Source organism: Gadus macrocephalus, chromosome 16 (assembly GCF_031168955.1).
Source record: "Gadus macrocephalus chromosome 16, ASM3116895v1".
Taxonomy (NCBI): Eukaryota; Metazoa; Chordata; class Actinopteri; order Gadiformes; family Gadidae; genus Gadus; species Gadus macrocephalus.
Window position 1 is genome coordinate 28,219,283 of NC_082397.1, and position 14,494 is coordinate 28,233,776.

Sequence of the window (14,494 nt, forward strand, 5' to 3'; positions counted from 1 at the left end):
AGTTGACAAAAGGGGCTTTTGTTATCTTGTTTTGTTGTTAGGATTAAGTGGGGTTAATGGGTTCGGGATGTTATATGGTTGTGTGTTGTTCTATTAACATTGTTCGTGTGTTCATTGTTGTCGACACCGTCACCGAGAGTGACGTGACCATCGTTTCGTGCAGCTGTTCCGTGTTGAAGTCTCGTTCAATAAAAAACAACTGTCGTTGTCGAGCGTTCAATAAAAACCAACTCTCGTTGTCGAGCGTGCCCCCCCCCCCCCCCCCCCTACAAACGTGTCTCCCCCCCCCTCAACAAACGTGTTCCCCCCACCCCCCCCCTTCAACGAACGTGTTCCCCCCCCTCCCCCCCCTACAATCGTGTGTCGTCGTCCCCCCCCCCCCCTCAACAAACGTTTTTCAATACCATGACCGCTCTTTTCTCACTGAGACCTTCTTCATTTCATATTAGACCCATTTCTTGTTATTAGGTCAACCGTGATGTTCTTTGTGGGCACATTATTTTCAAAAATAATAATGTAGTGGTTGTTATTGTCTCTGTCAGTTTATGTGCATTTGAACAGTATAGAAAATACCCCCGGTTGTATCATCATAGCAGTCTCTCTCTCTCTCTATGGAGGATGTGTCACTGTGCAATGGTACAATTATTGTGGACAAAGTTTGTCCAGGGGGATGAGTCTGTTTATGGGGAGTTTGAGGTACTTCTCTCATCACAACAGGTGACGAATCTGGCTGCTGCGATCACACGTTGTTTTATTTCTCCCAACAGGTATGGCAGTTTGTTAGCATCTAGAGTATCTTTAAAGTCCTTGCATGCCTTTGTAATCCGTGGGAAGTGTATGTTCCTGATGTCTTTGTATGACCGGCAGAAAGTCAGGATGTGCAGCTCTGTTTCTAGTTGGTTTTGTGTGCAGTGGGAGCACCGTCTGTTATTCTCTCTCTCTCTCTCTCTCTCTCTCTCTCTCTCTCTCTCTCTCTCTCGCTCTCTCGCTCTGTCTCTCTGTCTCTCTGTCTCTCTGTCTCTCTGTCTCTCCGTCTCTCCGTCTCTCGATCTCTCGTCTCTCAGTCTCTCCAGCTCTCATCCGCTCTCTCCGTCTCTCATCTCTCTTTCTGGCCATCTCTCCTTGATGGCATTTGACCACAGTGTTGTTCCTCTTACTCCCTTCCAATGCATTGGGCACATTGGCGCTGATCCAGAGTACGAGAGTGTGGGACAGTATATGTATTGTTCTAGAATAAGCAGGTGAATGGAAAGATTGCAATAGAAACACTTTACAATAAGGTCACAATGATTAACCGAAAATTAACATAGGCTAATTAAGTGATAACCATTCGATAACAATTAACCATCATATAACAATAGAAACGCTGGCACCATCTAACTACTTTAGATGTCATCTGTGGTCGTTTTGACCATTTTGTTTTAGTGCCACCAAATAGTGACATTTTACTGCACTGCTGCAAGAGTTCTCAACTACTGGGTAAGGTTAAGGCCACACAATGACTTGGTTAGGGTTAGTTATGGAGAAATACAGTTTGAATTAGTCAGTCTGGTTAGTCAGCTGTAGGCCTTTGCTAACATGTTAACTCACATGTGTTCTGCTTAGTCAGCTGTAGGCCTCTGCTAATATGCTAGCTCACATTGTGTGTTCTGGTCAGCTACAGCTGACTAACCAGAACAGCCTAGCTCACATCATGTTTTGGTAGGTCAGCTCCAGGCCCACCGTACCCACATTTACTCAAAAATAGCTTGAAATATGGTGCTAGTTGAGAGATGTTGAAAAATGTGCATGCGTGGAGTTGATTCATGACCGTAAAAGTGCTTATGTCACGGCTTTTTACAATTATTACCATTCTCTAAGTCACTGTTCCCTCATTCCGTGCCTTTTACTGAACTCTGCTCCATGAGGCCGTTCTCCAAACACCAACAGGAGCTGTTCCCGAGTTCCCGGGGGCTGTTACGAGAATATATTACTTTGTGTTTACATTCGTGGTCAAGCTGTCTTCTAGATCGTGTTCCCCAAGTCCAAGAAGGCTGAATGCACTCCAAGCCAATAAAAACAGGTCCTACTCATACTTTGTAGGGAACATTTGTATTCAACAAAATTTAATGACAATTATTTTTTACAGTTATCGGCACGCTTTACATGTATGAATAGATGTATGAAGGTGGATTCAGAAAAGTACCCTCTTTAAGAACACAAAGTAACCTTGTGAATGACCTGATATGATATAGTCCACTCTATAAGCTCTATACAGTGAGGCTGTAAGCTAGCCTTGCTCTGCCCGCCTAAGTACTTCCGCTCAATTTAAATTTCCCGTCAGTTCTAGGTAAACTTCAACAGACAACCGCCTTCAAGTGAGTAAACGTTTGAAAGTCCAGACTCTCTGTACAAATGAAGTGAAGTATGAGAGTCTGCTAGGACCAAGCTAGCTGTAAGCCTGGTTGGTGCACCATGCCTGTAGGGGGGACTGGATCATTCGTCCAATAAGTAAAAAAATAATGATTTTTATACTGTTGTTATAAAGCAAATTATAACTATACTGAGGCAACGTCACTGAAAATATTGATCAGGAAACACAAAGTGTTTACTGTCAATCTTGTATTTCAACTTAAATTTTGTCTGAATAAAAAGTAATATATAAATAATAATAATATTAAAAATAACCTACAGCGAAAACAGTGATGCAAGACCTTACTCGAAGAGGAGGCTATAGTCATTTATTACACTGTTCTTCTCAATGTCATGCTTCGTTCACGTGCATGGGCCCTTCACAACTTCCGGCGGTGAATTATGTTTAATAATTCACTGTTGCTAAGTATAATTGCCGCTGTCAAGGAAAGTGGATTTTTTGCCGTCTTTCGTATCACTCTGCAAGTAGTCCGGTAATTTATCAACCCCAGCGTACTCAGTAGCTAAGCGACGTCAACGTCTTTGGCGGACTATTTCTCAGCTAACCAACTCTTCGAATGCTGGTAACAAATAAATTGTAAAAAGACACACCGTGTGAAGTTATTTTTTGTTTTGACAAGTAGCCGTGTAATAAGCGGGATAATGTATAGAACATTGCCATTATGGTAAATAAGCCCCTTCAGGGCGAAGCAAGGCACACAAGCCGTAACTGAGCTGGGTCAAACCGCACCTTCAGTACTGGGCCAAGGCGTGCTGGGCCAAAGCACACCCGCCGGTGGAAACGCGCCATTAGGGCTTGCGTTTCCACATAATATAATATGGTAAATTCAGTTAGTTATTAGGAGTTTAGATAACTGAAGAACATATAAGAGTGATTAACCTGTTAACACTATCACCTTCACACTGTTTAACTCACTAGATCTCTGCGGCTCATCAAAACATACATACATTTTTACATTTCATTATATGTTTATGATAATGTTATAGTTTAGATGAGATTATTCAATATGATATGAATATATGATCATTACACATATCATGAATTCTTCTTTAACTCTAAATATCATAGTTTGACAGGTTCGTTTTATCCAGATGTCTCGAATCAAAGAAAGAAATAACCCGCTGTGATTGGTGGAGGCGCGGCAGTGGTTTCCAGGCGCCCCTCCCCGTGCCAGGAGTCTATGGAAGGGCGTCTAGAAACCATCTGCTCGGTGCGCGCGCCCCCACTAAATCCTAGCGACCGTCTCGTGCTGTTGGTGATCTGCACGGAAAGTTTCATTCTTCTTTGATTTCAAGTTCCTGAGGGTCGGTGGGGCTGAGGTTCGTTCTTCTCTTCATCTCTGGTTGAGGTCCGGAGGGTCGGCGGGGCGTTTGTTCACTCAGGGACGACGGACACGAGGATGTCTGCAGTCAAAGGGCAACGCCAAAAGCGGAGTTCATCTGGATGTTTCTCTCCGTTAAACCCTGGAAAATAACATTTTTTCAGAGTGGAAAACTATCACTTCGGATCACTTCGGATACCTTTCTGATGGAGGATAACATTTTCTAACGGAAAACAACCGTTCCGAAATGCAAAATAACACACTTTTACTGTTTAAATGTCGATGTTGCCAAGGCGCTGATTCGGTGAGTACTCTTCAAGTCTAGTGAGATCAAAGTTTTCTCTCGCTCAACTATGTCGCTGCTGGAGTATGTGACGTCAGGGTCTAGATCTGGTTCTTCAAACCGGTTCCGCACCAACTTTGTCGGGGTCTACGTTCTGTTCGTGTTCGGGGTCGCCTGGCCATGCGCGGCCCAATCTCAGGATGACGCGGGTCTGTCGGTGCCGGAGCACGGCTTCTGCCAGCCCATCTCCATCCCTCTGTGCACGGATATCGCCTACAATCAGACCATCTTGCCCAACCTGCTGGGCCACACCAACCAAGAAGATGCAGGTCTAGAGGTCCACCAGTTCTACCCTCTGGTGAAGGTCCAGTGCTCAGTGGACCTGAAGTTCTTCCTGTGCTCCATGTACGCCCCGGTGTGCACGGTGCTGGAGCAGGCCATCCCGCCCTGCCGCTCCCTGTGCGAGCGAGCCCGCCACGGCTGCGAGGCCCTCATGAACAAGTTTGGCTTCCAGTGGCCCGAGCGGCTCCGCTGTGAGAACTTCCCGGTCCACGGTGGGGGAGAGATCTGTGTGGGCCAGAACTCCTCTGACTCCGGAAGCTCCACCTCACTGTCCGCCGTCCCGTTTTTCCCGGAACTGATGACCATGCAGCCGCCGAAATTGGGAAGACCAAACCAGAATCCTCACCTGACCCCCCAGAACCAGCCGTTTTCCTGCCCGCTGCAGCTGGAGGTGCTTCCCTATCTTGGCTACCACTTCCTGGGGGCCAAGGACTGCGGGGCTCCATGCGAGTCCAACAAGCCCAGCGGACTCATGTACTTCAGGGAGGAGGAGCTCAAGTTCGGCCGCCTGTGGGTGGGCGTCTGGTCCATCCTGTGCTGCGTCAGCACCCTGTTCACGGTACTCACCTACCTGGTAGACATGAAGAGGTTCCGCTACCCGGAGCGCCCCATCATCTTCCTGTCGGGTTGCTACTTCATGGTGGCTCTAGCGTACGCTGTGGGCTTCTTTCTGGAGGACCAGCTGGTGTGTATCGACGGGTTCAAAGAGGACAGCTACCGCACCGTGGTGCAGGGCACTAAGAAGGAGGGCTGCACCATCCTCTTCATGGTGCTGTACTTTTTCAGCATGGCCTCTTCCCTCTGGTGGGTCATCCTGTCCCTCACCTGGTTCCTCTCTGCTGGGATGAAGTGGGGCCACGAGGCCATCGAGGCAAACTCCCAATACTTCCACCTGGCGGCGTGGGCGGTGCCGGCGGTGAAGACCATCACCATCCTGGCCATGGGCCAGGTGGACGGGGACCTGCTGACAGGGGTCTGCTTCGTGGGCATCAACAGCGTAGACGCGCTGCGGGGATTCGTGCTGGCGCCGCTCTTCGTCTACCTCTTCATCGGGACGTCATTCCTCCTGGCGGGCTTCGTATCTCTATTCCGGATCCGCACCATCATGAAGCACGACGGCAGCAAGACAGAGAAACTGGAAAAGCTGATGGTGCGCATTGGGGTGTTCTCGGTGCTCTACACGGTGCCCGCCACTGTGGTCATCGCCTGCTACTTCTACGAGCAGGCGTTCCGGCCGCACTGGGAGAACACCTGGCGCTCACAGACCTGCAAGCGGCTGGCGGTGCCGTGCCCTCGCCACGATGCCGCACCCCTGCGGCCGGACTTCGCAGTGTTCATGATCAAATATCTGATGACCATGATCGTGGGCATCACGTCAGGGTTCTGGATCTGGTCCGGAAAGACCCTGCAGTCCTGGAGGCGGTTCTACCGGAGGCTGGGCAGCGGGGCCCAGGACGAGACCACTGTCTGACGTTACTTACCTCATTAGACCTACGAGGGGAACCGGGGCACTTCTCGATTATAGAAGAGTACTCCTCAAATGATTACCTTGTGGTCCTTTAACCTGTAGCATTTTTTTTCAGATCATTTGGGGTCTAAAGAACTAATGCTGACGATGATGTGAGATTTGTCCAGTATTTAGGAGGACGCTGCAGGTGTGATCTGTGAGACAGCTGCTGTGTCATCCTTTGGGGCGACAGCACCCATCAATGAAGGACCTCTAAAGGCTTGTTTACCACTGATGCTCAGATCAGGTTATATCATTATGGAAAGGATCTCCACTAATTTAACTTAATTTAAAGAGTCTCTTTCAAGGAGTGTTCTCCCTCTGTAATCTCCTTGTTGCGTTGTTGCAGGATATTTCTCTATTATCTTTAAAGTCTCATCCCTCCTCCACCCAAATCTTTTAGATAACACTAAACGACACTTTCTGTAGTCCACACAGCAGACTCTGCTCTCAAACCCTCACCCACACTCCAAACTCTTCCTACTCTGGGCCAAATAGCGAAAGGTAAAGAAACAAGTTTTATTTCTGTCAGGATCCTTTCCGAAATGATAGAATATATTCCGAAGCTGTCAGCAGCATATTTTGACCTTTGCCATTTAGGATTACATTGCAACCTGTTTTGCGGAATAAGGATGTAAACTTTATGTTCTTAAATTTCTGAATTTATTCTTATAGCTTTTACACTTATTAGGATGTAAACTTTTCATGTTTTAGTGGAAGGTTAAACCCTATTCCTCGATCAGAACTGGTTCTATCTAGAATAGTCAACTTCATGAAGATAACGGACATATTCGATCCAACATGCAGACAGTTTTGTGTTTTTAAGCAACATGTTTATAAACTGCTACCATGTACTGACATTTAGATGTGACAGTATGAACATTCCAGGTTACACTCAGGACTCACCTTAAGGACCCAAGACTGGGGAAGTCTTTATAAGTCAGGTCAACATAACCATGGTAACCAGCCCTGCCTTCTGCTGTTTTCTCCTGGATTGGGGAGACTTTAAACCAAGGAAAACATTTCACATAGTTTAGATGTCTGTCTCTCACACACACACACACACACACACACACACACACACACACACACACACACACACACACACACACACACACACACACACACATTATTTTTATGTGTATGTTGACCTAGACTTGATTCCTGATTGTCATATTGTCCTCACATCTTCTCGATGTTCATCTTCAAGGTATAAAGTCTTAATTAGAGTGAACTTTTGAGATGTTTATGTAAACAATACTTCCACTACTGCCAATCACAGCTTTGTTCGGTCTTCATGTCCTCTAGTGTAGCGACACGGACCTCAGGGAACCAAAGATCTATCCCATAATAGACAAAAGGATAAACGGTTGCTGGGGACTAAATGATAAATATATAATCAGAATAATCCTAGTCCTTTGATTATCCTCTGTATTCACCTGGGACCAGAACCCGCCCAACCCTTATAGCAACAACAAATAATGCCTAAACTGTGACTATTGGACGGACTGACGGTCTATGTGACTGACTGTTTAAGGGTTCACACTTGGGGCACATATGCAATCTACAGTATTGGTATGGAAGACTTTCAAATGATATATTGTATTAATAGTTCTGCCAGGTACCTATTTTTGAATGGCATAAAACATTTATACATTTTGTTTTTTTATATACAGAAAGTTAATAAAACAATCTGATTTCAAAAAAATATGCTGTTTGTTTATGATTCTATTATGATAGGAATATGTTTTATTATTTGCTTTATGCACTTTACAAATCAATTAGCCTCCAACAAACGCATGTTGGACGGACTGGAACTAACCCCAACCCTATATTGGTTGAAATGGTTTCTAGCCGATAAATGGTTTCTGGCGCCTCCTAATGGCCTGGCTTGGTAAAGCAGGGAACAATGACATGAATATTACTTCATTTAAATCTAATGAACAGGTTTTACACCTTGAAAAGATAAAAACGTAACTGACGCACAATGGTCTTTGGACCCATGTACAATAACGCTGAATATATATATATATATATATATATGCGTATTAAGATTAAGTCCATAATTACATTGATAGCATTCAGAATCGGAGTACTTTTTTTCACAATACATTAACTATTACAAGGCCTACAAATATAAAACAATATAAAATAAAATATAAGTAACATAAATTGCAGAAATAGATAAATAGAATATATACACAACATTTTGAAAAATCAAATCAATGCATTATGAATAAAAAGCATAACATTTATCAAAAATGAATGTACGTAACAGTAAGTAAGTGGCTAAATAATACCAGAAATCGGAGTGCTGATAGATTGAAATTCAGAACTCAGAAGTTTATGGTCTGTATATCCATCTTACTGCCATGGCAACAGAAACACAGACACACTTAATGGACACACACACTCACACACACACACACACACACACACACACACAACAGACACATAAACACATAGCAACAGGTACTACACACAAAGAGTTTTTTAGCCAAGTCTTAGGTTGCTGGGAGATGGTTCTGTGGAGCTGCTGAATGGGACGAGAGCGTATGTCAGGTAAGATCGGTTTTAAACCCTTAAGTTAGGTCATTTCGCAGAGGGTTCCAAATGATGGAACTCTGCTGCAGTTGACATAGGCGTTTCAACAGAGCACTGGGAATCAAACAACTGCTTGAGACTGCTGCTTGAAAACTTCATGTGTTCTCCTGTTGATACCATTTTTGGTGGCATTTAAGGGGCAGGATCATGTATTGGTTGGGGTGTTTGACCAACATCTCTGTTCAAGAGGCCTTCTATCCCCCACCGGCCTCAATGATCTGTATCTGAAATCAGTAGGAGAGAGAGTTTTTCTGATCTTCTGGAGCTGATTGAGTCCAGAAAATCTCCCCATGTGAAGCTCTGGACATGTGCGTGAATCAAATGTTAAAGAAATGTCAAGAAATTGTTACCTGAAATACAATGGCATTCATTTTTATAACACATTTATAGATGTTGTGAGCTGCCAGATCCAGACGCCTGTGTGTGTGTGTGTGTGTGTGTGTGTGTGTGTGTGTGTGTGTGTGTGTGTGTGTGTGTGTGTGTGTGTGTGTGTGTGTGTGTGTGTGTATTAACACTCACACTTTGTATGGACATTTTTTTTTAGAATGAATTGCTTTAACCAAATTCTTTAAAACAATTCAAATACAACCAATCATCTTCAGTCTTCAATTTAAATGAGCCAATCAACAACCAGGGCTCTGCCTGGGATATTTTCCTGAATTGTATTTGCTAAATACATTTATAAATAAGTTTGAATACACTACCTGCTAGTATGACCTGTTCCCAGGGTCACACAGGAAGAGCAATAATGAATGGGCTGTCCCTTCTGAGTCGGGGTTGTGGTCATGTGGAGGAACAACATGGCCGCCTGGAGGTCTGTTTCACACCGCAGGTACCCCATACCACAATGCAACACTGTTCAGTCAAACCAGTTGGTCTGTGTACTACCTATCAATGACTGTATGCTTTGACCAATAGGATTACTACATCTGGAGGTCGCAGCAGTCTCTGCTCCGGCTGACCAATAACAGCAGCCGTCTGCTGCAGGGGGGCGCGGCCACAGCTGCTAAGACCTATAGCACCCGCAGAGGACCCCTGCTGATCTACACACAGGTGTGTGTGTGTGTGTGTGTGTGTGTGTGTGTATGTGTGTGTGAGTGTGTTTGTACATTTTGTGAGTCAACATGTGAAAGAAAACAGAAAAATCTACAATCAAATATAAATAAATAATAATCATAAATGATAACATGAAAATATTCATCAACAATACAATGAATAATAACGTAACCCAAAATAAACAAGCAGAAGATTAAATACTGACAGAAGGTCTTAACAGGATCAGGTCAGCAGGTCCACTGCCCACCAATCCGCTGCCAGCTTGTGGAGGAATGGGCAGGGCTCCCGCCCAGAGGAGCAGTTTCAAAAGCCAATCACAACCCAGAGGAGCTCGTTGGTGGCCATGTTGAACTGTGGAAGCAAGAAGGTTGGAATCAAACCACTTAATTTTAAGTTTTAAGTGTGTCTTGTTTTGCTGCCCTTATTTAACTCTAGATTTAATTTGACGTTTTTATTATGTGATTTGATCTGCTGCAAAGCGTCTTTGAATATTAGACTGGGTAGCCCCGCCCATTCTGCCGCTGATATGAGTTTGCCCTGCAGAATGGTCTGGAGATGAGCAATACATTTCTCTCTTGTTTCGATACGTTTTTGCGGGAGCCAATCACCAAGCTGGCTTTTCCCCAGGCGCCCTGGTTTAACACAATGACGACAGGGAAGCGACGGCAAGCAGCCAAGCAGAGTAATTTGAGGCCCATTGGTCACGCCTCTTGTGCTGAAGAAAATGACAGCAGCTTCACCAGACCAACGTGCAATCTACGATTGAGCTTGGTCTGGCAATAGCCAGGCTATTTGAATACCTTTGGAGGTCAAAACATACAAACTTTATGAACTGTATGCAGCATCTACCCTGCAATATTTACAATACATTCGAGACACGTTTTGTCTGTCATTGTATGATGAATGCTCACATGTTATATCCTAGAAATAGTTGTAATACTAGTCTTGAAAATGTATTAAACTGTAATCCCTAACCCCTATTTACCTGTATAATTTTAATCCCTAGCCCCTATTTACCTGTATCATTTTAAACTCTAACCCCTATTCAAACAATGGCCGGACTGAACGTGTGCTGTAAGGACCATAGCACTGGTTCATACATACATACTGTATACATGAGGACACTTTGTAAGTTTTCATATCTGCACATACATATAGATGATAACATCTACATGGGATATATTCCTATGCATACGTACGTGCAGTGGCGGACTCAGGGGGGGGGCAGGGGGGGGCGACCGCCCCCCCTCGTGGCTCAATGGTTGAAAAAGCGTGCTAAAGTGCCCTTCAAGAGTGTCGAAAACGAGAGGAAAAACCTTATTGGCTGCCCATTTCACGTGCAAAACATGATTAGGTGCCCTCTAGGGTGCTCCTTCATACAATAAATTATGATGATGTGCCCTCTAGAACAAGAAAATTCAATGACGTGCCTTAATGAGTGCCCTTATAGTCCCCTTCTGCCCGTCTGGTGCCCTTTTAGTGCCCCCTTTAGTGCCCTTCTGCCCGTCTGGTCCTTCTAGTGCCCTGGTAGTCCCCTTCTGCCCGTCTGGTCCTTCAAGTGCCCTTCTGCCCTTCTAGTCCCTTTCTAGTACCATGATAGTGCCCTTCTGCCCGTCTGGTCCTTCTAGTGCCCTTCTAGTGCCCTTCTAGTACCCTGATAGTGCCCTTCTGCCCGTCTGGTCCTTCTATTGCCCTTCCAGTTCAAACTAATAGTGCTCGCTTGTTCAAAAACTACGGTGGGCAGTATGTGCCAAGAAGCTGTGTCATGACATCCAATACTACCTCATCGAGTCATTGGAGTGATGAGGTTCGTTGTTTCAAATTTTTTTCAAACTGCATTGAATCATTACGCCTCCTTTCCACATACGTACATTCTCGTATGCGATCCAACCGTCTCCGACCGAAAGTCCATTCATTCCTGTGTGATTCTCCGTAAGGTCAGTTTTTCCTCCGAGACTCCTCCCCTCCGTAAAATTTCTGTCCGGTATGTCCGTAATATACGTTCAAAAAATTTAACTTTCGCCGTTGTTTTACGGAGATACCGTATCAATATGTTTTTATGTTTTGCACAAAACATGTAAGTACCTGGCAGGCCAAACTCCTCGCCGATTTCTTTCCAAGCCTGGTTGGTTTTTGTTTTTATCTCTTTCTATGTCGATCCTCATGTTCCAAAGTACCGGTCTCCTAAAAACGGCCATTATCATACGTTCCCCCATCTTTTTGGCTGTCCGTAAATAAGTTCATGTCCGTACGTAAAACACTAGCGACCCCTTTCGTAAATTTACGGAAGCACGGATATGAAAAACATACGTATGTGGAAACGAGGCGTTAGTGTAAGCCAGTGATTTTCAACCTTTTTTGAGCCACGGCACACTTTTTACATTTACAAAATCCTGGGGCACACCACCAACCAAAATTACACAAAATGACACTCTAACACAGTACATATAATGCATATTGTAGTGGCGATTTGTCCTCAATAAAACAATAACTTGAAAATTAAGAAATCAAACAAAGCAACGTAATCAAAATAGCCACTGTGGCACCAGGGGGGACGAATCTTACGCAGTGCAGGGGAAAGAGTCAACTGTCCAGTCGTGAATTTAGATTTCTGCAGGTTTATTTTCCGATCTTCCAAGCAAACAAGACAAATGTGCAACAGTGTGAACTAGCAGCCTCAGTCCTTTGTCTCTCTCGTACAGCTGGTAAAAAAACATGACCCTTCCCAGTGCCTGACTTACCTATGCCCGCCACCTCTATATATAGGCTAGTTATAACTTCAAAACAAAAGCATAAACAAACTCAAATTAACAAATTTATAATACAAATACAAAAAAAATACAAATAAACAAAAGTCATATTATTTTATATTAAGCAAACAAACTAAATAAATGTTTTACAATTAAATCTAAGAACTGCATAGCTCCAACACATATAGTTAATAATATAGTTTCTAAATGTATTTATACTCACTTGGCAGTTCATAGACCGGAAGAACATGGAAGCCTCCATGAAGCTTACCCGTCCTATGTAACTACATATTCATTATTCTTCGCTCAGGAGGATATGTGAGATTTTTGGCAGCGATAATTTTACACCAATGGGGATTTATTTATGAATGAATACGTTGATTTGAGGTAATAAATGACTGAAAATATTACACAGTGTCACTTTAAGTGCAAATACATATGTATACATACGTACACATACATACAAAACCAAAACCTAACAAAGGACCAGGGAGTTGCGTGGGCCTGGGGTTCAGTCTGAGCATGGTGCTACCTTCAGGGGTTCAGTCTGAGCATGGTGCTAGGGGCCCTTCAAGGGTTCAGTCTGAGCATGGTGCTAGGGGCCCTTCAGGGGTTCAGTCTGAGCGTGGTGCTAGGGGCCCTTCAGGGGTTCAGTTTCAGCATGGTGCTAGGGGCCCTTCAGGGGTTCAGTCTGAGCATGGTGCTAGGGGCCCTTCAGGGGTTCAGTCTGAGCATGGTGCTACCTTCAGGGGTTCAGTCTCAGCATGGTGCTACCTTCAGGGGTTCAGTCTCAGCATGGTGCTAGGGGCCCTTCAGGGGTTCAGTCTCAGCATGGTGCTAGGGGCCCTTCAGGGGTTCAGTCTGAGCATGGTGCTAGGGGCCCTTCAGGGGTTCAGTCTCTGCATGGTGCTAGGGGCCCTTCAGGGGTTCAGTCTCAGCATGGTGCTAGGGGCCCTTCAGGGGTTCAGTCTGAGCATGGTGCTAGGGGCCCTTCAGGGGTTCAGTCTGAGCATGGTGGTACCTTCAGGGGTTCAGTCTGAGCATGGTGCTAGGGGCCCATCAGTGCTACCTTCAGGGGTTCAGTCTGAGCATGGTGCTAGGGGCCCTTCAGGGGTTCAGTCTCAGCATGGTGCTAGGGGCCCTTCAGGGGTTCAGTCTCAGCATGGTGCTAGGGGCCCTTCAGGGGTTCAGTCTGAGCATGGTGCTAGGGGCCCTTCAGGGGTTCAGTCTCAGCATGGTGCTAGGGGCCCTTCAGGGGTTCAGTCTCAGCATGGTGCTAGGGGCCCTTCAGGGGTTCAGTCTAAGCATGGTGCTAGGGGCCCTTCAGGGGTTCAGTCTGAGCATGGTGCTAGGGGCCCTTCAGGGGTTCAGTCTCAGCATGGTGCTAGGGGCCCTTCAGGGGTTCAGTCTGAGCATGGTGCTAGGGGCCCTTCAGGGGTTCAGTCTCAGCATGGTGCTAGGGGCCCTTCAGGGGTTCAGTCTCAGCATGGTGCTAGGGGCCCTTCAGGGGTTCAGTCTCAGCATGGTGCTAGGGGCCCTTCAGGGGTTCAGTCTGAGCATGGTGCTAGGGGCCCTTCAGGGGTTCAGTCTGAGCATGGTGCTAGGGGCCCTTCAGGGGTTCAGTCTCAGCATGGTGCTAGGGGCCCTTCAGGGGTTCAGTCTGAGCATGGTGCTAGGGGCCCTTCAGGGGTTCAGTCTCAGCATGGTGCTAGGGGCCCTTCAGGGGTTCAGTCTGAGCATGGTGCTACCTTCAGGGGTTCAGTCTGAGCATGGTGCTAGGGGCCCTTCAGGGGTTCAGTCTCAGCATGGTGCTAGGGACCCTTCAGGGGTTCAGTCTGAGCATGGTGCTACCTTCAGGGGTTCAGTCTGAGCATGGTGCTAGGGGCCCTTCAGGGGTTCAGTCTCAGCATGGTGCTAGGGGCCCTTCAGGGGTTCAGTCTGAGCATGGTGCTAGGGGCCCTTCAGGGGTTCAGTCTGAGCATGGTGCTAGGGGCCCTTCAGGGGTTCAGTCTCAGCATGGTGCTAGGGGCCCTTCAGTGGTTCAGTCTCAGCATGGTGCTAGGGGCCCTTCAGGGGTTCAGTCTCAGCATGGTGCTAGGGGCCCTTCAGGGGTTCAGTCTCAGCATGGTGCTAGGGGCCCTTCAGGGGTTCAGTCTGAGCATGGTGCTAGGGGCCCTTCAGGGGTTCAGTCTCAGCATGGTGCTAGGGGCCCTTCAGG

The 14,494-nt window shown here is 46.0% G+C and overlaps 1 protein-coding gene and 1 long non-coding RNA gene across 2 annotated transcripts; both read left to right on the forward strand.

The window, feature by feature from the left end:
- Positions 1-3,561: 3,561 nt before the first annotated feature.
- On the forward strand, positions 3,562-7,574 carry LOC132474137 (frizzled-7-A-like). The gene has a single exon (XM_060074686.1). It carries the CDS (start codon positions 4,088-4,090, stop codon positions 5,828-5,830), a length of 1,743 nt encoding a protein of 580 aa, XP_059930669.1. The 5' UTR covers positions 3,562-4,087; the 3' UTR covers positions 5,831-7,574.
- Positions 7,575-8,294: 720 nt separating this feature from the next.
- Positions 8,295-9,571, forward strand: LOC132474236 (uncharacterized). Its single transcript, XR_009529627.1, has 3 exons — positions 8,295-8,428; positions 9,198-9,302; positions 9,389-9,571. It is a non-coding gene; the product is annotated as an uncharacterized LOC132474236 (long non-coding RNA).
- Positions 9,572-14,494: the final 4,923 nt, after the last annotated feature.

Coding starts and splice junctions, on each gene's coding strand:
- LOC132474137 (XM_060074686.1), top strand. CDS start 4,088: ATGTCGCTGCTGGAGTATGTGACGTCAGGGTCTAGATCTGGTTCTTCA.